The sequence below is a fragment of the Mustela lutreola genome, chromosome 2, assembly GCF_030435805.1.
Source record: "Mustela lutreola isolate mMusLut2 chromosome 2, mMusLut2.pri, whole genome shotgun sequence".
Taxonomy (NCBI): Eukaryota; Metazoa; Chordata; class Mammalia; order Carnivora; family Mustelidae; genus Mustela; species Mustela lutreola.
Window position 1 is genome coordinate 7,429,849 of NC_081291.1, and position 26,751 is coordinate 7,456,599.

Sequence of the window (26,751 nt, forward strand, 5' to 3'; positions counted from 1 at the left end):
TTAAACAGGCAGTGAAAATTATTTCGGGACAGAGAAAGCCTTCTTCCAGGAATGCCTCAAGCAAGATGTGTTTTTGTCCCTGGTTTAATATGTATAATTTTCCTTCTGGAAAAGGAGCCCAGGGAGCTTGGCGTGATTTAGGAACAATGAACAATGGTCACAATTTACCAAGCATAATTATGCAGAAAGATCTGGAGCCCAGCAAGAGGATTTGACCTGTGACTTTTTGAGAAGGTTCCATTATGGCGGGTCCCGGGGCTGGATGGCTCTATGCCATGGCTGCTCATGCTCTGTGATTGGGGAAATGAAGATATAATCCCTGGGCTGCCCCCGTTTGAGCAGCTACCCCAGAAACTCACCAATTTCACAAGGGCAGAGGTGGGAACAATTCTGTTTCTTCTTGCCTCTCTGGGTCAGTCCCAAACCAAGCTCTGAGCCAAGTCTCCCAACCCTAGGCTTCTTGCTGATAGAGGGGAAGGCTTCCAGGTAAGACCTTATGGGTCATGGAAAGGACAACACCCCCCGTCCACCACTCTGGCCTCCAAGGGGGCACCTGGGATACTTCCTAGTGCAGCTGTTCCCGGCGTCCCATGGAGGATGGGCTGAGAAGGGAGGAGAAGCTCCCTCTTCCCCCATTGGAGTTATGGGATTCCCTCCCCACGCCTGTTTAGATATTAACTGCTCCAGAAGAGGCCAAAGCAAACAGAATAGACAAGAGGACAGGTGTCCGTGGCCTGGAGCTGCACATCACCCCCCTACTGCCATGGACGTGCCCTGGCCTGTGGGGTTGATTCTGCTCCTCCTGGGGACCCCTCTTGCCCATGCTGAGCCGCTGTGAGTTTGGGAGACAGAGGGCACTCAGCCACTGCCTGAGTGATTCCCTACGCGTGCGCCTGCCTTTCCGAAGCTGCTTCCCCAACTTGAGTCCCACCGCCCCCATGCTCCTGCGTTTGTCTACTGGCAGGTACATCCTGGTGACCCCCCGCGCCCTGCGGGTCGGCAGCCCTGAGACCATCCACGTACAGGCTCACTCGGACTCCCAGCAGTCCCTCAAAGGGACCCTCGAGGTGAACCTCACCGTATGGGACTTCCCCATGAAGAAGACAGTGGTGGCTAAGAGCCACCTCCTTCTCTCAGAAGCAAACAACTTTATGAAACAGGCGTCCCTGACGGTAGGTGACAGGCCAGGATGGGATGGGTGGCGGCAGAGGGAGGCTCTGGGTCAGCGGCAGGGATGGAGAGGGGCAGACTCCAGAGCGACTCCCCACGAGGAACACTGGAGAATCGAGGCAGGGTTTGGATATACTTACCGCTCCTCTTATGTCTTGTGCAGTTAGAAATCCAAAGTCCCCTGAATCCGGGCTCCAAGAAGGGCAGCGATTAGCCCGTAAGAAGATCTCTGGGAGAATTAATAAGAGGCGCCCTCTGCTGGTGGCTTGGGAGCCGGACTGTGGACTGGATTGCAGTCCCGCTTTGGCGGGACGCCCTTGTGTAGGAACAAGCTGCAAGGCCACCTTGCTCCCAGCCCCAGAGCCAGAGGGCCCCCATTCAGTTGTTTCTCCCAAGATCTGGCTCAGGGTTTTGCTCCCAGGGATGGGGACCTCTGCAGAGCCTGAAGAGTGTGGACCTCTCTCCCCAGATTCCCGAGAGCCTGATATACCCCCCACAACCTGGACAGCAGCATGTCATCATCCGGGCAAACTGGGCATCCACCTTGACCACTTCATCCATGGAGAGGATAGTCCCAGTGGCTCCCCATGCTGGCTACATCTTCATCCAGACAGACAAGCCTCTCTACACCCCGGAACACTTGGGTAGAGAGCCCAGGCACTTGGCCTCGGGCAGACGCTGACTCTCATTCCCTGCCTCCCCCAGTGCCTGTCATATCCCAAGGTCACCCTCTGCCCAAAGACCCCTATATCCTAATGCCCAAGATCCTAACGACTACCTCCCTCTTCAGATTCTATCCAGAACTCAGAGTCTTCCCTCTCCCTCCAGTTCAATACCGGGTGTTTGCTATGGACCACAAGATGGATCCTGCCCAAAGGATATTCACTCTGGACATCAAGGTGGCCTCTCCTGATGGGAGGGTGGATCCTACTGGGTAGACCCATGAGGTTCTATCATGGTCTGAAGGCCTGGGGCATGAACTACACCCCTTGTCCCCACAGAACCCGGAAGGGATCACTGTGATCAGCCAGGATCTGCTAGCCAAGGACGGTTTCTTCGCAAAATCCTTTAAACTCCCACAGATTGTCAGGTGCTCTGCTGGGAGCCCTGTGGAAGGAGGGTTGGAGGCTTTCCTCAGTCTCCATCTCTTCTAATTCTCTGCGTCTCAGTTTTGGGACCTGGAGCATCGAAGCCAGTTACCAAAGTGCAGCGAAGCAGAAGTTCAAGGCAACCTTTGAAGTCAGGGATTATGGTGAGTAGGGTGTGATGGGCAGGGCACAGTGGGATATGCAAGACACGGGGTTGGAAGTAGAAAAGAGGGATCGTGGTGCACCTACTGTGTGCTAGGACCTAAGCTGGGTGCTGGTGAACAGAACCATGTGTTCCAATCCTTGGGGATTGCAAGAGTCAGTGAGGAAATAGTGAACAGAGAGGGGACATAGAGGGGCAGAGCAAAATATGGAGGGTGTCCACTGCCTTTACCCCACCCAGTGCTCCCATCATTTGAGGTCCAGCTGAAGCCAAACAAGACTTTCTTCCACCTCAACGATGAGGCTCTGGGTGTGGACATCAAGGCTTGGTAAGTCCCCTTGTCCCCAGCCTGGCCAGAGGACCAGGAATGCCAAGAAACTGAATGGGTAGAGAAGCAGATTACTTCTATGGCATTTAAGGTATGGTAGAGGTACTCACTGCCACCCATGAGGTATTCCTGGAAACCTACATTATTTTGTGAGGTTGTCCAGACCACATCTGCCACATGTAAGTAGTACAGACCATTCCTTCTGGTCTCTGGGGTTGTATAGGACATCTGTCCACCAAATAAAGTCATGCCATGTCTCACAGCTCAGACCATCTCTGAAGGTCCACAAGGCTGCACAGGCACATTTGTCATCTTATGAATTTGTTCAAGCCATCTCCACAGTACTATGAGGGCGTACAGACCATTTGTCCACCTGAGGTTGTAAGGGCCCTATCTGCCACTTCTTAACACTTTGCAGACCATCCCTATAGCTTGCTATGCATGCCCCCTAGTCTGCCTGATGAGGTTTTAAGGGCTACCTCCACCATCTTGTGAGGTTGCACAGGCCACATCTGCAACCCAACACAAAGCTTTATGGAACACATATATCACTTCCCAGGGTTGTAGTAAGCAATGAAACCATCTGAGTTTCCAGGGGCCACCTATGCCCCTCCCAAAGTTTTAGCACCATCCAAGCAGCCTCATGAGGTCATACAGGACATCTCTGCAACCACATGAGGTTGCATAGGTGATTCAGAGCCCAGTGGAATGACCCTCCACCCACCCGCAGTTATGTATTCAAAGAGCCAGTGAATGGACAGGCTCTGGCCATCTTCGGGGTGAAGCTGCCTTCCCGTCGAATGATCATCCAAAGCTCCCTGCAGAAAGTGGAGGTAACTGAGTCTTGACCTCACCCTCGCCTAACTTCCCCCTCCACCAAATCTTTTCTACTCCCCAAGAAACCATCTCCTCTTCTCTCTCTCACCCTGAGAGCAGATTTCTGAAGGCCTGGGTCACGTATCCCTCCAGAAGAACACACTGATGTCCACATTCCAAGGCCCAGAAGAGGACTTCATTGGGGCCTCTATCTTTGTCAATGTCACCGTGTTCTCTTCAGGTGCCACCTTTACCCAATCTCCTGGCTGAAGTCAGGACAGTGTCCTTACCCAAACTGGACATTCCACCCGTGTGACCATGGGCCACCTCCCAGCCTGTTTCCTCATCAGAGAAATGCAAAAATGCCAGAGAGGGTGGAAGGAGCTAAGATTGTGTTACTATCTTTCCATGTCCTCACCAGGACAGGCTTCCCATACCAGCAGCTCTGTCATTCTCCCAAGAAACTGAACCTCCTCCGCAGACCTCACCATCCCCTGTCTCTCCAGAGGGTGAGATGGTCCAGGCTGAGACCCCAGGGGTGAAGATTGTCCGGAGCCCATACAACATCAAGTTCATCAGGACTCCCCAGTATTTCAAGCCTGGGATGCCCTTCCGCGTTAAGGTCAGAGTCTGACTTCATTCCACCCAGGGACTCGGAGCTCACTTCCCCTAACAGACCCCTCTCAGGAGACAAAAAACCACACTGGGATCACCTGTCCCCCACAATACATCTGTTTGAGAACTGAATCCATCATGCCTCTCAGACCAATCCCAAGTCTCTCTCAAGTCTCAACCCAAGTTGCCCCAAAGCACTGTGATGGTTCCATAATTTCTCTGTGGGGGGCTTAGTGGTCACAGTCAGGCTAGAAGGTGGTGCACAGGGAGTTATCTTTAGGCTACATTTGCACAGCAAGAATGCTGGTTTTACATACATTCATTTGAGGTGACTTTGAGAAGTCTGATGGACATTAGGAAAACCAGAGACATCCTTTGGTGCCAGTCCTACTAAAGACTTCCCCAAGCCCTCCTCATCTCTCCATTCTAATCCCTTCCACCCCCATCACCCCAGCACACCAACTCCCAGGGCCACCACATATGACTGCACACTGCAAAACTCTAATATGTATGGTTCCCCCAGTGTTGTTCAGTGCACAACTTGTACAGCTATACAAGGCAGCCCTGTCCTTATCAGATTCCCAGTACCCACTTCTCATACCAGGCCACCACCAGGCCTGTCTTTCATCTCACCCCTATTCCACCTCAGGTCTTTGTCTCAAATCCTGATGGGTCCCCAGCCTCTGGAGTCCTTGTCCGATGCCAAGACAAACGAGACCGAACCTCAGCCAGTGGAGAGGCCATTTTGACCATCAACACAAATGCAAATAATCAGAAGCTCCCTATCCTGGTACCAACCTAATGGGGCAGGGATGGTGGAGCACTGTGAGCTAGAAGAGCTGGAAGTTTACTTGCCCATCACTCTCTCCAGGTAGAAACTGAAGAACCTCTCCAGCCAGAAGAGCAAGCTTCAGCCAATATGACGGCTTGGCCTTACTCGACTCAGGGTGGGTCAGGAAACTTGTTGCACATTGGGGTGAACACAGTCGCAGAGGTAGGCAGCAGCATCTACCTGAGCCTTGTCACAGGACATCAGAATCATGAAACCAAGAAACAGATCACTCACTTCACCATCCTGGTGAGTTGGCTAGGACTAAAACTTAAGCCAAGGAATGATTTCCCTGGAACATCCTTGGCTAGCTGGTTTGGAGAAACTGTGAACAATGGTGTGAGGGTGGGAACCATTTGGGGTGGCCTCAGACTAAAGAGCTGAAACAAAAGAACTGTGAGTCTCCCTTGTGAGCTGAGATGGTCTCCAGAAAAGGTTGACCCTACCCTTCTCATTCTTGTCTTCTCTTATCTCCAAGGTTCTGAGTAAGGGCCGGATTGTGGATGTCAAACATCAGTTAAAAAGTGACCACACAGTAGCCACTATTGATGTTACTTCAGAGATGCTGCCCTCCTTCCGCATCCTGGCCTTTTATATACTGCCCAGGGGAACAGGTCAGGATCCTGAACTGGTGGCTGACTCCGTATGGGTTGACGTGAAAGACAGATGCATGGGGACGGTGAGCCAAATTCCTTGAAGTTGTACATTACATCATAAAGCTTGGATGGGCAGAAACGTCTGTCCAAGTTGAAGGGCTCCAAGTCTAGAGACGGGGAGAGGAAGAGGAGATGTGCCCTTAAATGCTCAGCCTAGGTGGGGCACCTGGGTGGCTCAGTGGATTAAGCCTCTGCCTTCGGCTCGGGTCATGATCTCAGGGTCTTGGGATCGAGCCCCACATCGGGCTCTCGCTCAGCAGGGAGCCTGCTTCCCCTTCTCTCTCTGCCTGCCTCTCTGCCTACTTCTGATCCCTCTCTGTCAAATAAATAAGATCTTTAAAAAAAATAAATAAATAAAAAGCTCAGCCTAGGGCATGGAGACTATGCAAACAAATGTGTGGAGTTGGGATTGGCCTGGTGAAGTTCCTAGATGCTTCATCAGACCCATAAGGAGCATAAACTTGAAAGTGGACTTGGGGAAATCCCTTGGTAGCATATGAGGGCCTTTTACTGACATCTCTCTTTTTCCTGGGTCAGCTGAAGGTTGATTTAAAGAAAGAAAGACACTCCCAGATTTTGAAACCCAATAGCGACGTGGAATTAAAGGTGACGGGTGATGAAGAGGCCACAGTGGGGTTGGTGGCTGTGGACAAGGCTGTTTATGTCTTGAACAGTAAACACAAGCTCACACAGAAGAAGGTAAGAATACATGGGCTTTGAACCAGGAGGTTGCCTAAAGGTTCTAAAACTGGTGCTTCAGCTTCTTCAGCTGTAAAGTGGGCAACATTGATGGTTGCAAGGATTCAAGGAGCTAGTGCACAGCTAGAGATTGGAAGGTGATAAGAGCTCAGTGAATGGGAGGCGGTGTGAGAATTATTATTTGACCCAGCAATTTCAGTGCACCATTGCTCCTTCCCTGAAAAGATCACCCAGGCTCCAAAGCTAGGTTCCTATCTTAAACCCCCAGGTCTGGGATGTGGTGGAGGAACATGACATTGGCTGTACATCGGGCAGTGGGAAAGATGGACTTGCTGTGTTCAAGGATGCTGGCTTGGACCTGAAGATGAGCACAGGGATGCATACCCTGACAAGCTCAGGTACAGGAAGGAACATGCCAGGGGCAGGGGGGGGGGGCAGTGCTGTCTAGGGGTTAAGAACATGAGGTCTGATGTCAGACCGGCTAAAATCTAGGAGCATCCTACTTATCATGAGTCAGTTACATTTCCTCTCTGAGGCTCAATTTCTCTGTCCGTAAAATGGGGATAATAACAGAAGTGACTCCCTACGTCTTAGTTAAGATATAGGTTTGGCCATGGGTATCAGAGATACAAACTAACATAGCTTAAACAAGGTAGAAGTTTATTCCTCACTCAGTAAGAGTTCTGAGGTCATTCTGGAGCTCAAGCTCTCTTCTAGCTTGTTGCTCTGCTACAAGATGGCACCTCGTCAGGCCCTCCTGCCAGGCAAGAGTATGAAGGGAAGTGGGAAGGGGAGATATTTTCCCAAATTTCATTTGCTGGAACTCAGTCATGAAGCCCTGCCTAGGTGCAAGGGAGGCTGGGAAATGTAGTCTTCATTCTAGAGTGATATGCAAAAGAGGGAGGTTTAGTCCCCATGGATGAAGGGGGAGAGTGAATACTAGGGACAACTAGGAGTGTCTTCTTTCAGCTATAAATACTGATATCAGTAACAGTTTCTATTTACTACAAGCTGGACACTGTGCTAAGTACTTTCATATGAATGATCTCATTGATAGACCTAGGATTATGCCAATTTACATGGCTGGAGAAATTAATGCCCAGAGAGGTTAAGTGACTTGCTAAAGATTGCACAGCTTTTAAGTGGTGAATCATGAACATGAGGAGGTTACAGGATTAAAAGAAATGATGCTTAGAAAGCACGGGGCATTCTGTCGGCACCCAATAAATATCAGGGATGTTGATAATGATCTTGATGACAGCGACCCCCTCATTCTTCTGACCCTCAGACTGGCAGTGCCCTCAGAGTCCCCCTGCCAGCCGCCGCCGCCGCCGCTCTCTGAAGAGGCTGGAGACCAAGAGGAATGCAGGTCAGAGCTAAAGCTGGACATGTCCCTCCTGGCTTCCTAACCTACTGTATTCATCAGAGCTTAGAAGAGAAAAACTGAAACCACTCTAGGTACTTCAAGCAGAAAGGGAGGGATTTAATGATGGGAGTTTGGTGCTTTCAAAGTCATTAGAGAGTCTGTAGGAGTGGCTGCTTGCTGGGACTCAAAATCACCTCACTGCAGCTTTGTAATGTGTGACATCTCAGGAAACCGCTGCCCATATCTCGTGCGATGCTGGTGGGTCAGTAATGAAGTGCAGAAATGTGCCCGTTACAAAAACACACATAGACTGGGGTTCCCCCTTCAGCTACCCCTGCCAGGGAAAATGGCCTCCACCTCTTCCACCCTCCAGATCCTACACAAGAGTGTCTCGGTGGCAGAACCTTATCTCATCGAGAACCCTAGCGGCAAGGGAGTCTGGGAAATACAGCTTCAAGCTATGTAGGCTCTGTGATACAAAAGAACGTAGACAAAAGGAGAGATGGGTGCTGGGTGCCCATAGATAATAACAAACCCGCCATCCCCAAGGCCAGGGTGTGGACCAGAATAAGAAGCTCTGAGCCTGGGGTAAAGGGAACATGGGAGGCAGCACTGAGTGGTGTTGGAAGCATGGGTTTTGCAAATACTAGATTTTTCCATCTCCTAGAGCAATGCTCATGACTTTGTGAATCTAAATAAAGAGAAAGTAAGTGAAACCTAATAGAAATTGAGGTAAACCTTGACTCTGATTTTGGTATTAAATTGTGCTAACCCCCTGGGAAAAGTTCATAATATAAACTCTTGTTTTATTTATGATAATGATGAGTTATAAAATTTAACTATAATTATGTTAATAGTAAACAATACGAGTTTTTAATTGCTATATATTATATATATATTTATTTATTCCTTTATTTATTATTTTCGGGAGAGAGCAAGTGTGAGCAAGGGGAAGAGCAGAGGGAGAGAAAAAGGAAAAGAATCTCAAACAGACTTTATGCTGAGTGCGGAGCCCCATGCAGGGCTCAATCCCATGAGCCTGAGATCATGAGCTGAGCTGAAACCAGGAGTCAGACCCTTGACCAACTGAGCCATCCAGGTCCCCTGAATATTTTTACCTTTAAGTGTATTCCTTCAGTTTCCTAACTTAGAAGCATTCAACTTGACATCATGCTTTATAACATGGCTTATGTTTTGATTTTTTTAAAAAACTACATGATGGAAATCAGAAGTTGAAATGTTGGGGCACCTGGGTGGCTCAGTTGGTTAAACCTCTGCCTTCAGCTCAGGTCATGATCCCAAGGTCCTGGGATCGAGCCCCACATTGGGCTCCCTGCTCAGTGGGGAGTCTGCTTCTCCCTCTCCCTCTGCCCCTCCGCCTGCTTGTGTGCTCTCTCTCTCTAATAAATAAAATCTTAAAAAAAAAAAATAGAAGTTGAAATGGCATCTCTAATATGCAAACATGGCATTACCAATCCTGTCAAGAAGGGACAGAAGGGGGGGCGCCTGGGTGGCTCAGTGGGTTAAGCCTCTGCTTTTGGCTCAGGTCATAATTCCAGAGTCCTGGGATCGAACCCCGCGTCGGGCTCTCTGCTCAGCGGGAAGCCTGCTTCCTCCTCTCTCTCTGCCTGCTTCTCTGCCTACTTGTGATCTCTGTCTGGCAAATAAATTTTTTAAAAATCTTAAAAAAAAAAAAAGAAGAAGAAGAAGAAGGGACAGGAGGGGGGGGTGGAATGAGAAGCAGCGGCAGCATGGATTCTAGTTCCGGCTCTGCCACTTGGGAGCTGTGTGACCATGGGCCAATGAATTAGCCTCTCTGTTGCTTAGCTTCCTCTTCAGAACCCAGCATATGGGTTCAATGTGAAGCTTCGGGAGGAAGATACAGGCAAAGTGCTGGGACCAGCATCTGCCAGGGTTATGGGTAAATAGAGACCAGGTGTCCATGGCATTGAGGTAGATGAGTCCAAGTTTCCTCTAGTTCCTCTCAGCCCCTCCTCTGTCCCTCTACCTCTGGCCCACAGTGAACAAGTTTGAGACAGAGCTGGAGCGAAAGTGCTGCGAGGCTGGGCTCCAGGAGAGCCCCATCGGGCTGTCATGTGAAGAGAGGAAACGGCATGTCCGCCACGGGCCAACGTGTGTCGCTGCTTTCCTGAGCTGTTGCCGTCTGTCTGAGGCCCTGAGTCAGGAGGCTCGGGAGGAGCAGCTGCTTTTGGGGACATGTGAGGAGGCTGTGGTGGGGGGTGAGGGAGTGGGGGTTGGGGCTTGCCTGAGGGGCATGAAGTCCTGTGGGACAAGTCATGGGGAGATATGGGCCCGGAGGGGACGGGGTGGGAAGCTGCACCGGAGACACCGCCCCACATCCTCTCCTTGCAGCGGATGAAGATGAGGACTTAGGTGACATCCTCCTGGAGGACCAGCCTATCCGAACCTGGTTCCCTGAGAGTTGGCTCTGGACAAAGTTTGAACTGCCGAAAAGTACATCCAGGTAGGACCACAGCCCCCTTGTCCCTGGCAGCATCTGGTCCCTGGCCCTTCCAGGCATCAGTGGACGTCAGTCATAGCCAGTGCCCCCAATGGTGACACTGAGCTCAGTATAATCACCTCAACCTCCCTGGAGGGGGATAGAAATCCCAGTGGTTTCCCCCCCCCAAGGACGACCCTCTAGTGATGATGTCTCTGATAAGGTGACCCACTGACCCCTGGACAGTGACTCCCCAGGGCAGAGGCTCTGACCACAAACTCCCTTATGCCCCCCCTTCCCTCACCACTTCCAGAGGCATCTCCCAATACAGTTTTTCTGTGAACGTGCCAGATTCCATCACCACGTGGGAGTTAGTGGCTGTCAGCCTCAAGCCTGGAAAAGGTGACCCCACAAGCCCAGGGCTGAGAAGATGGGAGAGTGGTGGTCCTGCCCAGCCCCGGGACAGCTGGCCTCTACTTAATGCCCACATACCCCCGGGCTCTAGGTCTCTGCATCTCAGACCCCTTTGAGCTGATAGTTATGAAATCACTCTTTGTGGATCTCAAGTTGCCTTCCGCCGTGATCAGGAATGAGCAGGTCCAGATCCAAGCCATGCTGTACAATTTTAGGACGGATCAGGTCAAGGTGAAGCCTGAGCCCTCCCCTCCTCTCAAACTATCCATCAGTGTGTTTTATAAAGGGGTTGGAGTGTGTCCATTATTCAAAGGGGTCAGCCAAGTGGTTGCCCTTTTGAAAAGCTCCTGGGGTATTTTCTCATTTAAAATGCACAATAATCCCAGCAGATGGCTGCTATCATTGCTTTTGGTGTACATATTAGGAAACTGAGGCACAAAGAGGTGAAGGGGCTTTCCTGAGGTCACACAGCCCATAAGTGTCAGACAGGCCTTTGCTCTCAGCCACTATGCTGTGCTGTCACCTCCTTGGGATTTTCAGGGTGAGGAGAGGGAGGTAATTGTGACTAGGGTCCTAGACGACCCCATGCATCAGGACCCCCTAATTGCCCACCCTGCCTCAGGTCCACGTGGAGTTCCCCTACAAGGAGCCACTGTGCAGTGCATCAAAGCCAGGAGCCCCATCCCGCCAGGTCGTGATCTTGCCCCCCACCTCCTCCAAGATGGTGCCCTTTGTGCTTCTCCCACTTGAGATAGGCAAAGTGGATGTGGAGGTCAGGATCAGGACAAGTGAGGCTGTGGACCACATAAGGAAGACACTTCTGGTCAAGGTAATGGGGGCCCCCACCTCTTGTTACTGGTGCAGACAATGGGGCTTCCCCGGGGGTCCCCAGCTGTGATCACAGGACCGACAGGTATGCCCAGGATCAACAAACAGAGCTCTCAGGTGGGAGTGAGGGGCAAGAGAATGGATTTGAAAGTTCAATCACAGAGCCTCCACTATGGGACTTTGTTGTCACAGTGGGTTCAAGCCTTGTCTCTGCTGTGTGACCTTAGACAATTTACTTAACTTTTCTGAGCCTTTGTTTCCTTATTTGCAAGGTGTGATAATCATCACACCCACAGCCATGAGTAATAATCAGAAAGCTGTGAAAATTATATCTCATATCTGGTTGTGCACAACCCATCAATACTACTTTTATACTTAACTTATTTACTTAACAAACACATGTTCAGCGCTTATGATATAAACTCTGTAAGAATAGTAACTTGTTGAGCCATCAGAACAACCATGTGAAGTAGGAACCTTTTATGGATGAGAAAACTGAGGCACAGAGAGGTTAAGTAATTTGCCCAAGGTCACACAGCTAGAACATAGAAGGGTTAGGATTTGAACCCAGATATTTGGGATCCAGAGTCTGTGCTCTTTACAGCTAACCAATGCCTCCTCCTCCTGTCATTGTGATTGTCATCATTACTGTTACTGCTGTTGTTTTTAACTTGCTTCATCATTGCCTCTCACAGGCAGAAGGGCAGATACAGCAATGGTCCCATAGCATCCTCCTGAACCCCCAAGGTTTGTGGGGTCTGCAGGGAGCATGTGGGATCCTAGGGCCACATCAGGAGGGAGGGAGGAGCTGAAATGAGGGGGTCCAGCCAGGTGGGCAGTACGAGCTCCTCTGGGGTCTGCACACCCTGAGTTCCCCAACCCCAGAATCTGCTTGTCACAGAAGGTTGTGTCGGCTTAACCTAGGTCAAACCCAGATTGAAGTGGTGCCAAGACAGAACTTTTTCAACATGGTGCCCAATACAGAAGCAGAAGTGTTTGTCAGTGTCCAAGGTGCTTGGGACAGAGACGACCCCTGGGGGAAGGGATCGGGAGACCGGGGAGCTGGCTCCCCCAATGCCTGCCTGGGCACAGGGGGAGGAGGGGCTGGGGTGTCCATGTTGGGTAAGCTGAGAGCCATCGTGGCTTATGCCATTCCTGAGATGATTCTGTTCATCTTATAGGGGACATCCTTGGCGAGACGATCCTGGGCACCCTGACACCTGGAGAAAAATGGCAGCTGCTGAGGGTGCCAACTGGTTGCCCTGAGCAGACACTAAGCAAACTGGTACCTGCGGTCATCCTGACCCGCTATTTGGACGCTGCTGGCCAGTGGGGCAAGGTTGGAGTGGAGCTCAGGGAGCAGGTGATACAGAACATTGTCAGAGGTGAGAGGGGTTTCTTCCTGGGACTCTCTGGAAAGGTAGCTGGGGTACTCCGAGGGTTGGGTGTGGACCCCATGGGACTCTCCCTGACAACAGCATTCATACTCTGACTCATCTCCCAGGATGCAAACTGGTACCAAGTCCCACCGGTACCCCTTCATCTGGACCCCTCTCACAGGCTACAGTCTGACAACAAACACCCTGGTTTACCCCCAAAGCAGGAGCCCCCAAGTTCTATTATATCCAGACACTGTCCTAGGTTACACCCAGTGATATGCCTTGGGTTATACCCCTACAGGACCCCCAAACAGACAGCTCCAGGATAACCCCAGGTGGTGGTCTCCCCCATTGCACCTTTCCAGGCTATATCCACACCTCCCGGTAACAACCAGAGATGCAGTCCTAGTTCTACCCAGACAGAGACCCTCAGGTTCATCAGGGCACTGACCATTCTTCCCAGTTGCACTCAGACACCATCTCTCCCTCCAGGTGCTCTCAGAAATTCCTAGCCATACCCTTCTCACAGGTTACTCGCAGATGACCCTGGACACTGGCTCCCACGGTCACACCTGGGCCCCGCAGCCACCTCCTTATACACCTAGACAAGTCCCCTCCTATGGTTACGCCTTGATAGGAGGAGCCCCAAGCCACACCCACATCTTGCCCCACCCATGTCCATACTTGATGACCGACTCCCCTTTACGGCCACACCCAATGCCAAATCTCCCAGAAAGCCTTCCTCCACCCATCTCCCCAGGTTACACCCACATGCTGACCCACCGGAGCGCGCACGGCACCTACCACATCAGCAACGGACACCCGGGCAGCACCTGGTGAGGACGAGGATGTTGACAGGCCTGCCACCGCCACCCTGAATGAAGCCCAAGGGCCAACCTGGGGCCTGATGACCCCAGGGGCGCCCATGCAGCAGGGGCTCGGGGCAGGCAGCCTTTGGGCCAGAAGGATTGCTACTTGGGTTTTACCTGAAGGATTACCCGGGAGTTTATGGTTCGGGGGTAACTGTGGGGGTGATAGTGTCCGGGGGTTACCTAGGGGTTATTGTTGAGAGCACCTGAATAGAGAGTTGGTGTCTGAATGTCAGAGAGAGGGGTTGGTGTCCATGCCGGCTCACCTGGAGAGCAGCAAATGAACGGTCAGTCTGGAACAGTCTGGAGCAGCAGGTGTGGACTCCCCTTAGTGTAGACGCCCCTGCCCTTGAATCCCCTTGGCTGCCATTCCCAGTCATCACCCGTCCCATCTACCCCCGGACAGGCTCACGAGCTACGTGTTCCGGGTCTTTTCCCTGGCCTATTCTATCATGACGACCAGCACGCTTGATCTGCGGTCTCTCTGTGCCACTGCCAACTGGATCATCACCAAGAGGCAGGCAGAGGACGGGCACTTCTTGGAGAATGGCCCCGTGATCATGGCATCGATGCAGGTGACCACTGCCCTCCCTGTTCCTGGGCTATTCAAACCCAGGGCTCTGTGCACTGTTAGGGGGAACCTCAGACCCCTGACCTATTTGCGGGTTAAAATGAGAACAGGAAAAAGCCAGGGCCTGGCATCCAGCATCACATCTCCCTGCTCTGGACCTCTCCGAGCTCTGTTGCAATGCCAGAGAGGCTGGGCACATCTGGGACCCCGTCCCTCTCTCACTCCCACTTCGAGCAGGCTCCAGTCCTGGTTCTCTTCCCTCTGAGCTGAGTCTTCTCAAACCCCCGGCCAACACAGCCATCCTTACCAAATATTCCTGCACATCAGCCTCCAGAAATAGCTTTCAAACAGTGTGGGATGTCTCTCCCCTGTTCAAACACCTTCTATGGCTCACAGTTGTCTATGACAGTATCTCTCTGTTATATCTCTCTCTTCTGTATCTCCCCCAAGACTTACCCCTCACTACTCCCTCATCACGGATTCCTCCAATTCACTGTCTTTGCTTAAGCTGCTCTCTCTGCATGGAATAGCCAAGCCCCATCCCTTTTGCTTTTCCTTGGCTGGCCAGATTGTGTTTTCTCTTTTGATTTAAGCTCAAACCCACCTCCTTCAGGGGTCTCCCCTGAATGCCAGCCCTGTGCTTGTCTCTATTATTGTACCTACCACAGTAGGGGTGTCATTCACTCATTCAACAGACGTCTATCCAGCAACTGCTCTGTACCAGGCCTTGTCCTAGACAGAGGGGAGACATAGCAGTAAACAAGACACCTACAGCCCCTGTCTTGTAGTACTCACAAGCTGGGGTGTGGGAGGAAGATGGAAGTGAGCCAAGTAATTACAACGAATGATTGTGTACATGACAACTGTGCTGAGTTCCATGGGAAAGAAATAACAGGAGAAAGTATTTAATAGGGACCATGCCTGGTCAGGGAACCGCCAAAGAGACAACAAAGGAGCAACCTGAAGAAGGGATAGACATAGTAGAGGAAGAATGGAAAAGAGAGCTCCAGGCAAAGGGATCAGTACATGCAAAAGTGCTGAGGCTTCGGCAGGCCCAAAGATGGGAAAGCAGGTAGCCTGTCCTGAGGCTGAAAGGGAAGAGAGACGCCAGGCCCTAAAACCTGCAGGGTCTTGGGGACCTTGGTGAGGTTTTGAAATAGTCTGCTCCAAGTTTGCTTTCCCTGCACTATGAGTCCTTCCAGTTGGGGGAAGCAGGCCTGATTCATCATAGCTGGCAAATGTTTGCTGAATAAAACTCTGGTTGAGTGCATAAACTTAGAAAAGTCAGATTGCAACCCCAGATGAAGGGAGGAGTTAAGGGGTTGGGAGGCCTGTCTGGCAGGAGCCAGATGCTGTACAGGACGGTGGCACAGAGAGGCATTACAAACAGGGTTCACAGGCTCACAGAAAGGAGTTTCTTCCTACCAACAAGCACTTATCAGGCACCTACAACATGCCAGGCACTGCTTTAAGCACTGTGGACCCTTCTCATGTGGGGTGGATGTTTTTGTGAAGGACAGGCAATGGGCGTGAGAGAAACCTAAGTGGTGTGGCATGCATGGCAGAAGTGACATGGGGAAAGATGCAGGGAGAGGGGAATCAAGGCGATGGGGTGTCATCTGGGGAGGCTTCATGAAGAGATAATGTTTGTTAGACACCTGAGGAGGCGAGGAAGCAAGTCCCTTGGGTAATCAGAGAAAGAGTGTTCCAAGCGGAAGAAACACCATGTGCAAAGGCCCTGAGACCAGAAGTGTCCACTATGTTTGAGGAACAGCGAGGAGACTGGGACAGAGTGAGCAACCCTGGAGGACAGGAGGAGGAGGAGAGCTGAGGGAGGGGGTGGGACAGATGGTGCAGGGCCTTTGGGCTTCAGGGAGGGCTTGAGCTTTTCCTCTGAGATGGGAGCCATGGAGGGCTCTGAACCAAGGAGGGACGCAACTCGATTCAAGAGTTTACAGGCTTCATTGACCACCGTGGGAAGAAGAGACTGTGAGGTGCGAATTAATTCTTTGGGGCTCTTGTAAAAAGTACCACAAACAGGATGGCTCAAAACAACAGAAATGTATTTATTTTGTCACAGTTCTGGAAGCTAGAAGTCCCAGATCAAAGTGTCAGCAGGGCCATGCTCCTTCTGAAGGCTCTAGCGGGGAATCTTTCCTTGTCTCTTATGACTTGATGGCCTCTGGGCAGTCCTTAGCATTCCTGAACTTCTAGCTGCACCACTCCAACCTCTGTCCTCATCTTCATTTGCCCTCCTACCTTCTCTGAATCTTCCCATGGCCTCCTTTTAAGACAGGAGTCACCAGGTAGGGCCCACTCTAATCAGTAGGACCTCCTACTAATTTAACTCATTACATCTGCAAAGTCCCTATTTCCAGGTAAGATCAGAGATTCTGAGTGGACACGAATTTTGGGGGGGCAGGGGACATTATTCAACCAATGGAAAGACCACCTCTCTGACCACGACTTCCCTCATCAGGAAAAGGGAGCTGCTGAAAGAATGCTTTGAGATGGTATAGAGTTTAACACATCACCTTCAACAGTGTTGGCTTTGGTTGGTAATACAGACCCTACACAGGCAAATCTTGAGGTGGTTCCTCCTCCTCCTTCTCTCTCTCTCTCCCCATCCTGCTTTTGGCATCCTCCAGCCCAGAGCTGAGCACCTGGGAGCTTTTCAAGGTCACACAGGAGAGCTTTTCAAGGTTACACGGGAGAGGTTGGGGAAAGTCTTTCTAAGACACTAGGGGGATCATGGTGTGATCCTGCTTCCACAGGGCGGCTACCGAGGTTCTGAAGCAGACATATCCCTCACAGCTCTTGTTCTGATTGCCCTAGATGAGGGGAAGGACTTGTGCCACCAGGAGATACCGGTAAGACCCAAAGGGGAGTGCAGGCTCTGCAGAGCCCAGCCCTCTAGATCCTCTGCCCAAAGGAAGTTCCCCCATCCTCATGTCCCTCCCCGTGCATCCCTCTCTTCTAACTCCTAGATCACTTCCCTCTAATTGCCCCCCTTCTAGTTAGCTCTCTCTAACTTTCTAGAATTTGCCTGCCAGCATGGAACGAGCCCGTAGCTTCCTGGAGGAACGCCTTCCCAAAATTAATACAACATTTGCCATAGCCATAGTCTCCTATGCTCTGGCCCTCACCAATAGCCCCCGAGCCAATGACCGCCTGGACAGCTTTGCCAGCCATGGTGAGTGTGGCCACTTCTTAATCAGCTGTGTGTGAACCATAGTCATGGGGGCAGGGGAGGGGAATTGTATGATTTAAAATTCAGCAATGTGTGATTCATCACTTTGCATTTATTGGGCATCTATGTTGTGCCAACTCTTGAGTTCAGACTCTGAGAAATCAAGGTGGACAACATTAATATGGTCCTTGCTCTCAGAGGTCCTACTACCCTGGGGGAGCAGCCAAAAGACAAACAGATCAACTACAAACTGAGATAAGCACAGAGATGATAACATATAAGATGGGTGGGAGAGATGGAAAGGGAAGAGGAGTATGGATTGGAGAACTGCCAAGGCCTCTCCGAAAAAAGAACTAACTCCATAGCTGGAGTAAAAGATAAGAAGGCCCACCTGTGTGAAAGGCCAAAGACATTCCAAGCTAGGAGAATGGCATGTGCAAATGCCCTGAATTGGGAAAGTGCTTGACATGGTCAAAGATGGGAAAAAGGTAATAAAATGTGGTTAACTGAGAGGGTCTGCCTCCCTTGGCCTGCCCAAGGATCCTTAGCTCATCCTCCTCCAAGTCAAGAGGAATGGAGTTAGGAAAACTCACTTGCAGTGGAAATGGTGGGACTTGGAGACCCTTGAACCTTAATTTCCCCATCTCTAACTAATTAGAGTCCCTGTCTCCTAGACATCTAGGAGACATCTGTTCCAAAACTAGAATGTCCATATGCCTCCTCAAAGAGTTTCATATAAAGTAAGTGCTCAGTAAAACAGTGGATGAGAAAATTGGGGCCAGATAACACAGGAGAGGACAGGTTTTGGTGAATGGGCCCAGTTTGGGAAGACAAAGTGGTCATCCATCTCCTAGATAAAACCCACTGGCCCCAGAACAAAGTGGACAGGAACTCCCTGTACACCATTGAGGCCACGGCCTATGCACTGATGCAGAAGGTGGTGTTGGGTCGGCACAATGAGACGCACACCATTGCCAAGTGGCTACTGGAGAAGCGGGAGCTAGGTGGAGGCTTCAAGTCCACCCAGGTGACCCGGGGCCACGGAAAGAGGGGGTTGGGGGAGGGACGCTAGCCGAGGTGCTGACAAGGCCAGCCCACAGATAGGAGCTTCCCATGGTGCTGATTTGCTGCCGGGCGCAGTACGGGGACGCTGTCAGTGGTGCTGATGTGAGGCCCCAACCCAACACCTAGACCACTGTGGTGGCCCTTGAGGCCCTCACTCTCTTCCGCGAAGCTGTCCCTCACGATGGTGGCCAGGATCTCCGGATCCAGATAAGAGTGCCCAAGAAGACTGTGAACTTTGATTGGGTCATCGATCAGAGCAACGCCTACCAACTCCGGTCAGCAAAGGTAGGGCATGGAGGGGTTGACAGGAAGGTCATACAGAGGTGGCACTGGGGGTGAGGCCAAGAGTCATGTTCCTGCTAGTGTCCCTCTCTAAGATTATCTCACAACCAGTGTCTATACTGTCAATGTATTGACTCATTTATTCCACCATTTCTTTTTTTTTAAGATTTTATTTATTTATCTGACAGAGAGAGAGATCACAAGTAGGTAGAGAGGCAGGCAGAGGGGGAGGGGGGGGAAGCAGACCCCCCGCTGAGCAGAGAACCCGATGCAGGGCTAGATCCCAGGACCCTGGGACCATGACCCAAACTGAAGGCAGAGGCTTAACCCACTGAGCCACCCAGGTGCCCCTATTCCACCATTTCTTGAGCACCTGTTGTGTGTCAGTCACTTTCCTGGGCAATGGGGATGCATTATGAAGCCTCTGCTCACAGGAAACTTATAGTGTAGAAAGAAACTAAGACAAAAACTATTTTAAGCTTTCTGGACATACGGAAAAGAAATAATGTGTAAAGGGGAAAATACCCTGGGTGTGAGGAAGGAGGTAATCATGATCTTACTCCATGGAGGAAGAGATATTTACCTCCAATCCTTTGACTCATCTTTACTGAGCACTCACTGTATGCCAGGAACTATTGTAGGAACTGGGAATATAGCCATGAATAAGACATATTAAAAATTCCTTTCCATGTAGAATTTTATGTTTTAATAGGTGAGACATACAATAAAGAGATGTGAGGAAGTAGAATATGTAGTGTGTTATATGGTGGCAAGGGCTATAGCTAAAAATTAAGCAGAAAGGGGGGATGGGAACATTAAGGAGTTGCAATTTTTGATAGGAGGGGCAGGGAAGTTCTCTCCAAGATGGTAATATTTGAGCAAAGACCTTAAGGAAAGGAAGAAGTAAGGCTTGTGGGTATCTAAGCAGAGGAAATAGCAGGTGCAAAGACCCTGAGGCAGAAGCATCCCTAGAATAGCAATGGGGCTTAAGCAGAGGTGATGGGAATAGATGTGAATTTATAAAATTTTTCTCTGGTTGATAAAGGAAATGTATGATGGAAACAAGAGTAAATGCATAGATGCCAGGGAGAAGAATCTCGTGGTGGCTCCATGCACAAGAAACTCTGCAGACACTGTAAAGTGGATGGATTGAACTGGGTTGGCAGTAGTAGTTGGCCTGTGACAGTGTAGACAAATGCTCTATCAAAAAGAAAAAGTAAAATGATCTATGTGGAGTGAGGGAGGCAGTGAGTCACTAGACCCCAAGTAAGGGAAATCACTGAGGCCTCATTGCCCATGCATGTTTTCCTCCCCAAACCCATTGCATTGAGCCATGTTTTGCTGCTTCTTGTTTGCTCAAATCCTCTTCTTGCTTCCTTTCAGTTCTCTGCCCAGGATGACCTAGAGATCAAAGCCAGTGGCAGTGGGAGAGGCACAATCTCAGTAAGTCTGGTGTCCCACCACGAGGTCCTTAGCTGGAAGACCTCATGTACGACCACCATCCCCCTTGTTGGTGGGAATAGAGGCAGTTTATTGCAATACAAGATTGAAATCAGCAATACTTTTAGCTACCATGTAGGGCAATACTATTTACTAGGAACAAAGTTAAGGACATCTCAAAACCTGCCCCTAGAAAGTTGGTAAAAATATGGACTCCATTTAACAGGTGGGGAAATAGAGACTCAGAAAAATCTTCACTTGTTATAATTCAAGAGTCAGGAGAGGTAGAGGCCAGGGGTCTTTGGACCTGTTTGCCCCTTCCATGCTGAGTCCCTGAAGGGATGTTTCTTTCTTCCCTCCCCCAAAAGGAAGATTGTCCCTCCAGCATGCCCTCAATGCCCAGAGAATGACTCCACACTTCCCCCTCTGCTATGTCTTCTGGCTCCATAGCCTGTGGCCCAGGAGAACAGAGCTCTTGTTCACTGAATTTGAGCAACCTGTTTGCATATTTCTGGCAATGGAGTCACAGTTGAATCTCTGCCTTTGTTGTGTGACTTTAGGCATGTCATACTCCCCATGAGCTGCTGTTAAATCTGAATTAAATGAAAGTAAAAATTCAGTTCCTCAGTTGTGCTAGCCACATATCAAATGCTCAATAGCGACGTATGGCCAGTTGCTACCATATAGAGAGCACAGGGAGAATCTACTTCAATTACTACAGAATGCCCTCCTGCAAGGAGGTGGTCTAGACTCTAAAAAGTCTTCTAGTCACTGCACCCAGGAATTTGGGGTCATGCAGACTCTGCTGTGAATTATCCACAGGGACAGAACCTGGATAGGCAAGGACTGGAGTGAGGAGGAAGGGAGTAGGTGGAAATGGTCTCTTGACCCCTTTCCTTCCCTGGCAGATCCTGACCATGTACCACAGGTCCCCAGAGTCCGAGGAGGACACCTGCAACCTGTACCAACTGAATGTGACTCTCCATAATACCTTGAAAGGTGAGCCTAGACCCAAAGATTCCCAGACCTTCTTTTTTTATTACTTTATTTTAGGTTTCATGCAGTAAGCACATGTATTGCCTTATTCGACTCTTCAACAAGTATTTATTGAGCATTGACTCTGTGTCTTGCCCTGTTTCTGGACCCTGGAACACAGGCATGAACAAGAAAAAATACCCCCCCACACACATTCTAGTAGGGGGAGACAAACAATAATATAACAATAAATACATTATACTCCTACTGCTATTTACTGACAACAAACTGCATTATAAAAAAATAAATATATAGCACACTAGTAGGTGATGATAAGTACCACAAAAAACAAAGCAGAAAAGGTGATACACATGTGGAGGAAGTCCAGGGAAAGCTCTCTGAGGAGATGGCATTTGAGCTCAGACATGAAAGAAGTGGAGAATGGGCCAGGAAGGAGCTAAGGGAATAGCATTCCAGGCAGGCAGAACAGCAGGTGCAGAGGTCTGGAGACAAGAATGAGCATACCTGGTTTGAAGAAGCCATTGCAGCCAGAGAGGAGCAAGGGGTAGGGTTTTAGGGAAAAGAGTTGGAGAGATGATGAGGGCAGACAGTGCAGGGGTTCATGGGCCATAGTGAGAACTTTGGGTTTTGCTTAGAGTCAAGCGGGAGCTATAGAGGGCTCTAAGCAAAGGAGGGGTATGACCTAGCACAGTTTGCACAGACTGTAGAGGGCAAGGGCAGAAGCTGGGAGACCAGGGAGGAGGTGACGACACTGGTCTTGCAGGCGATGATGGGGGCTGAACTGGGATAAGGAGCTGTAGAGATCATAAAAAATGAGATTCTAGAGTTCCTAGTCTGGGGTGCCAAGGAAGAAGAGACAGGACTCTGCCGTTGGGAGCTCACTGTAGGGATGAAGGGAATAAGCCTCACCAGCCCCAAGAGTTGCAGGTTTTGGCTTGGATTGCATTTCTAAATAATAATAATAGTAGTAGTAGTAGTAGAGGTGGTGGTGGTGGTAGTAGTAGTAATGGTAGTAAGAGTAATTGACAGTTATAAATTACCAATAAGGCACTACATTAGTGCTTTATTGAATTAACTCAGTTAATCCTACAACTCTGCTGGGTTGGGAATATTATGCTCCCCATTTACCGATTAGGCAACTAAAACATAGAGAGTTTAAGGAACTTGCCCAAAGTCACACAGCAGAGCCAGGAATTGAACACAGGAAGCTGTGTTCCCCAGCCTCTAAACTCCTGCCTTCTCTCTGCAGATAATAAAAAGGGGGAAGAGACCTTCCAGCTCCGGATGGAGACAAGGTTAGGGCACCCGGATCTTGGGCTGGGCAGGAGGAAGTCCTCCCTTCCTGGTATCCAGACTCCTTACCAGCTTTCCTTATGTCTTGAATGGAGGGTGGGAATCAGCCGAGCTCCCTTCTCCATGCTTGCCCCTTCATTCTACCACTCATCCTGCCCTCCCCTGCCCATCCCCCCTGGCCTCTTCCCCTGCCTTCCCATGCTTGTCTGCCATCCTGCTCCCCAGTCCTGTCCCTCAACCTGCCTGTCCTGGTGGGCTCCATCACGGCAATCCTGCTCCATGTCCCAGATGTCCAGGACTGATTCCAAGCCTACAGCTCTCTCTGCCCTCATTTTCTCAAGATATCCCACCCCTCCCCCCAATTCTGCCTTGTCTCCCAGATGCCTTCACCCAGGTCTGCCCCAGATAAAAACATGTGTTGAGCATCTACTGAATGCCAGGCTCCGTTCTAAGAACTGAGGGCACAGCTGTGAGCCAGGAAGCTCTCCTCTGCCTGGTGGAGCTCACAGCCTATCAGGGGAGAGAGACAATAACAAAATAATCACCCAGAATCGATGTAAAATGACAACTGTGACTAAATATGGCAAAGGAGAGACCCAAGGAACCGTAGGAGAGCAAATTAGAGAACGACCTGGTGCCTGGGCAGGAGAAGGCTTCCCAGAGGGAGTGATGGATCAGTGGAAATTGCAAAGATGCAAGCATGTTTCAGGGCGGAAAGAGGAGTGAGGACTCCAGGCTGAGAGGACAGCATGTGCCAAGGTCCAGTGCAGGAGAGAGACACTTAGAAGCAATCACATGAAGGCTGGGCTGAGGGGAGGCAAAGCGGAAGGGTGAGACAAGACACCTGGTAAAGGCTGTTAAGCAAGGAAGCCACCCATCCGATTCCTGCTTGCTAAATCTGTAAGCTTGCTGGGGGCAGAGGAGTAACGGGGAGATCCAGGAGGAGGCTGCTGACTGCCTTCATCCAGGCATGAGATAGATGATGGCAGGAGGAGCACTGGGGGAGACACAGGAGGAAAGTGGGAAGAGATAATGGAGCTGTGAAATCCCCAGGTTCCTGGGAGATCGAGAGGCCACAATGAGCATCATAGAAGTCTCCCTACTCACCGGCTTCTACCCCAACGAGAATGACCTCAAACAGGTAATGTAGGTCCCACCTGCCTACTCCTGAGGAGGGCGGGGATGCCCTAGCAACATTCCACATTCCCCGTGTGAGCATGGCAATCAAGACCCCCAGATTAATGCCCCATGGTCCGTAGCCATGATCACACCTGATTGCCTCCCTCCATGACCTTAGACAAATTCTTGTCCTGATTATGCCTCAGCTTCCCTGACACTGGTGTTGATGGGACAAAGGCTGGGAGCTTGAGAGTTACTTCACACTGCCCAGAGCTCCTAGAGCTGGGGGCCTCAGCAGGGGGTCTCTGACAACCTGCAATCTTCACCCTCTGCCCCAGCTTACAAGTACTATGGAGATGTATGCCTTCCACTATGAGATCAAGATGAATTCCACTGACAACACCATTGTCCTCTACCTGGATAAGGTAAGGAAGGCTGGCTGTCCTCCTCCAGAGGCCTATGGGTAGCCCCGTGAGCAGAGAATCCACAGTCAGCACCTTGGACAGTGTTGCCAAAGACCCACAGGGTCTGAGGTCAGCTCCCCAGGCTGCAAGGACACGTTGTCAGTGTTATGGCCAAGGCCCTGTGGTCAGTGCCCTGTGGTCAGTGGCCCTGGTCAGCTCAGACAGGATTCCGTCTCCCCAGCTCTCCCACAGGGAAGACACCGTGCTGGGCTTCCGGATCCACCGAATGCTGCAGGTGGAGTTCCTGCAGGCCGCCCAGGTCACCATATATGACTACTATGAGCCTTGTAAGCATGGGTGGGGGTTGGGGGGTGGAAGGGTATCCAGAGAGGGGACTGTGAAGCACTGGGCCAGGAGGGAGAGATGAGGGGCGGGGCCAGGAAGGAGGACTGAGGCGTGGCTGAGAGGGGCCTGGGCAAGGGGAAGTGAGGAAGAAGGGTAGAATGGTGCTGAAAGGGACCGACACGGGCGTGGTGATGGGGCGTGGCCTTCCCGGCCGGTCGAAGTTGTGGGGAGTCTGGAAGAGGGTGGGAGGGAGATGTGATTGGGCGCGGCCTGCGGCAGGAAGAACCGAGTCTTCAAGGGGGAGAGTCTTCGGGGGCGGAGCCAGGAGTGCCCCGAGCCCACCCCAGGCACTGGCCCCTCTCTTAGCCCGAAGGTGCAGCTCCGTCTACAACCTGCCCGCAGAACACTCTTCCCTGCGGAAGATCTGTCACAAAGATGTCTGCAGATGTGCGGAAGGTGAGGTCATGGGGACCAGAGACCGGGGTTGCCATGCGGGGAATCCAGGAGCCCTTCATCACCTCCTGGCTGTCATCTAGGCTGAGTTTAGACAGAGAGAGGCAGTGAGACGGGAAGACAGAGACAAAGAGAAACAAAAAAGGAGACCCAGAGACAGAATGACACAGCCAGACATGGAGGGAGACATAAAGAGACTTGGAGGGGAGAAAGAGACCAAAGAGACATGGAGGAAATGAGAAAGGACCCTGACTCAGAGATCCAGAGGTGGCTGGGCTGGGGCCAGATAGGGATGAGATGGGAGGAAGCCCCCTCCCTCAGCACAGCCAGAGCAGCTGCCTTCCTGACCCCCCAGAACAATGCCCATCTCCGAGGAAGAACACCGTGGGACTGCGGCAGGAGGAGCTCCAGGCAGCAGCCTGTGAGACCGGCGTGGACTTCGGTGAGTGTGGGAAGTGGTCGGCGCGGGAAGAGGTCTGCCTGCAGGCCACATGCCAACAGGACACCCTCCTGCCCCTGCTTTCCCAGTGTACAAGGTCAGGCTGGAGTCTGTGCAGTCCTCCGCCTCCAATCCATACATCTATTACAACATGAAACTCGAAGACATCATCAAGAGGGGTACGTCTGAGGGGGCTGAAGAGGCAGCGCGGGGTTCTACCCTGGGGATCCCAATGTGCAAAAGGGCCAGACTTCTGTACACTCACATGCTGGGTCTCCTCTCCTCCAGGTACAGACTCTGCCGTGTCCCTCACCAGGAAGAAGTTCATCTCTCACGCCACCTGCCAGAACTCCCTGGGGCTGCAGGAACAGGAGACCTACCTCATCATGGGCCACGCACTGGACCTGTGGAAAGTCAAATCTACGTGCGTGGGGGCTCCTGCTGTCCCAGGACTCAGGCGGGGGGGCCCCCCTTCCCTACCCAAGTCCAGTCCCTAGTGTCAACAATTCCTATCAACACCTGTCACCTATCAGCAGAAGTCTCAGGTTTCAGGGCTGCCCTGAAGGGAGGTGTAGGCTAGGCACTGCTCAACTCAAGCTGGGGGGTGGGGGGTGAGTGGGACTCCATTTGCATGTAGATGTTGTAGATAGAAATTCGGTTTTCCAACAAAAGAAGGTAAAGAATCAGAGGAAGGGGAGCCTTTTCTAATCCCCAGCCACGCGGGCTACATGCTGGGGGACCCAAAATGTCCTGGTGGAGTGAACATGACAGGCTATGGCTCTGGGAGGCTGCCTATCAGGGCAGAGGAGCATGGCAGGGAGGGCTCCATGCTTCCAGGTCCCGGGACTCTCCTCACCCTCCTTGCCGTGTCTCACCCACAGTTACATCTACGTCCTGGGCCAGAAGACATTCCTCATGCAGTGGCCGGCCTATGGGGATGTGGACAAGAAGGAATTGCTGGACCAGCTAGAGAGATTTTCAGAATATATGAGCACTCATGGCTGTGAGTCCTGAGACTCTGAGGTCTCTACCGCCCTCAGGAGGTTGTTTCCAAGCAGGCACAGGGCACTGGCCTTGACTCCAAATGATGAGCATGGAGTACCATACCCAAAGTCCGTACATTTGTCCCTGCTCCAACATTCATCAAGGGCCCTGACATCGCAAGGACGTGCCTCCTCCCTCTCCCTCCTACTGCATTTCAGTTATACTGGCCTCCTTTGTGTCCATCCAAGACCCAAGTTGATTCCTACCTCAGGACCTTTGCACACACACTGTTCCCTCTACCAAGTATACCCTTCCTCCAGATATATGCATGGGTTGAACCCTTCCCTTATCTGGACTTTCTTTGTCCTCATGGCTGAATAATATTCTGGAATTGAATAACATATCTAAAAGAGATCCCCCTTCCTTCACTCTCTCCCCTTACCCCACTTTATTCTCTCAATTACACTTATAAATACATTGTGTATTGTA

General features: G+C 51.0%; 1 protein-coding gene across 1 annotated transcript; it reads left to right on the plus strand.

Moving 5' to 3' along the window:
- The first annotated feature begins 693 nt into the window (after window positions 1-693).
- On the plus strand, window positions 694-26,751 carry LOC131823497 (complement C3-like). The gene is made up of 41 exons (XM_059159906.1): window positions 694-834; window positions 965-1,172; window positions 1,640-1,814; window positions 1,999-2,069; window positions 2,172-2,260; window positions 2,340-2,422; window positions 2,662-2,749; window positions 3,480-3,582; window positions 3,686-3,806; window positions 4,072-4,187; window positions 4,830-4,970; window positions 5,052-5,258; window positions 5,488-5,688; window positions 6,203-6,364; window positions 6,633-6,762; window positions 7,653-7,733; window positions 9,752-9,949; window positions 10,104-10,215; window positions 10,505-10,593; window positions 10,697-10,836; window positions 11,228-11,434; window positions 12,129-12,180; window positions 12,358-12,444; window positions 12,615-12,818; window positions 13,573-13,648; window positions 14,088-14,256; window positions 17,027-17,122; window positions 17,292-17,445; window positions 18,297-18,469; window positions 18,634-18,792; window positions 20,173-20,232; window positions 21,138-21,228; window positions 22,475-22,520; window positions 23,572-23,659; window positions 23,976-24,062; window positions 24,283-24,388; window positions 24,753-24,842; window positions 25,195-25,281; window positions 25,368-25,457; window positions 25,567-25,702; window positions 26,160-26,751. Exons 1-41 carry the CDS (start codon window positions 764-766, stop codon window positions 26,290-26,292), a joined length of 4,977 nt encoding a protein of 1,658 aa, XP_059015889.1. The 5' UTR covers window positions 694-763; the 3' UTR covers window positions 26,293-26,751.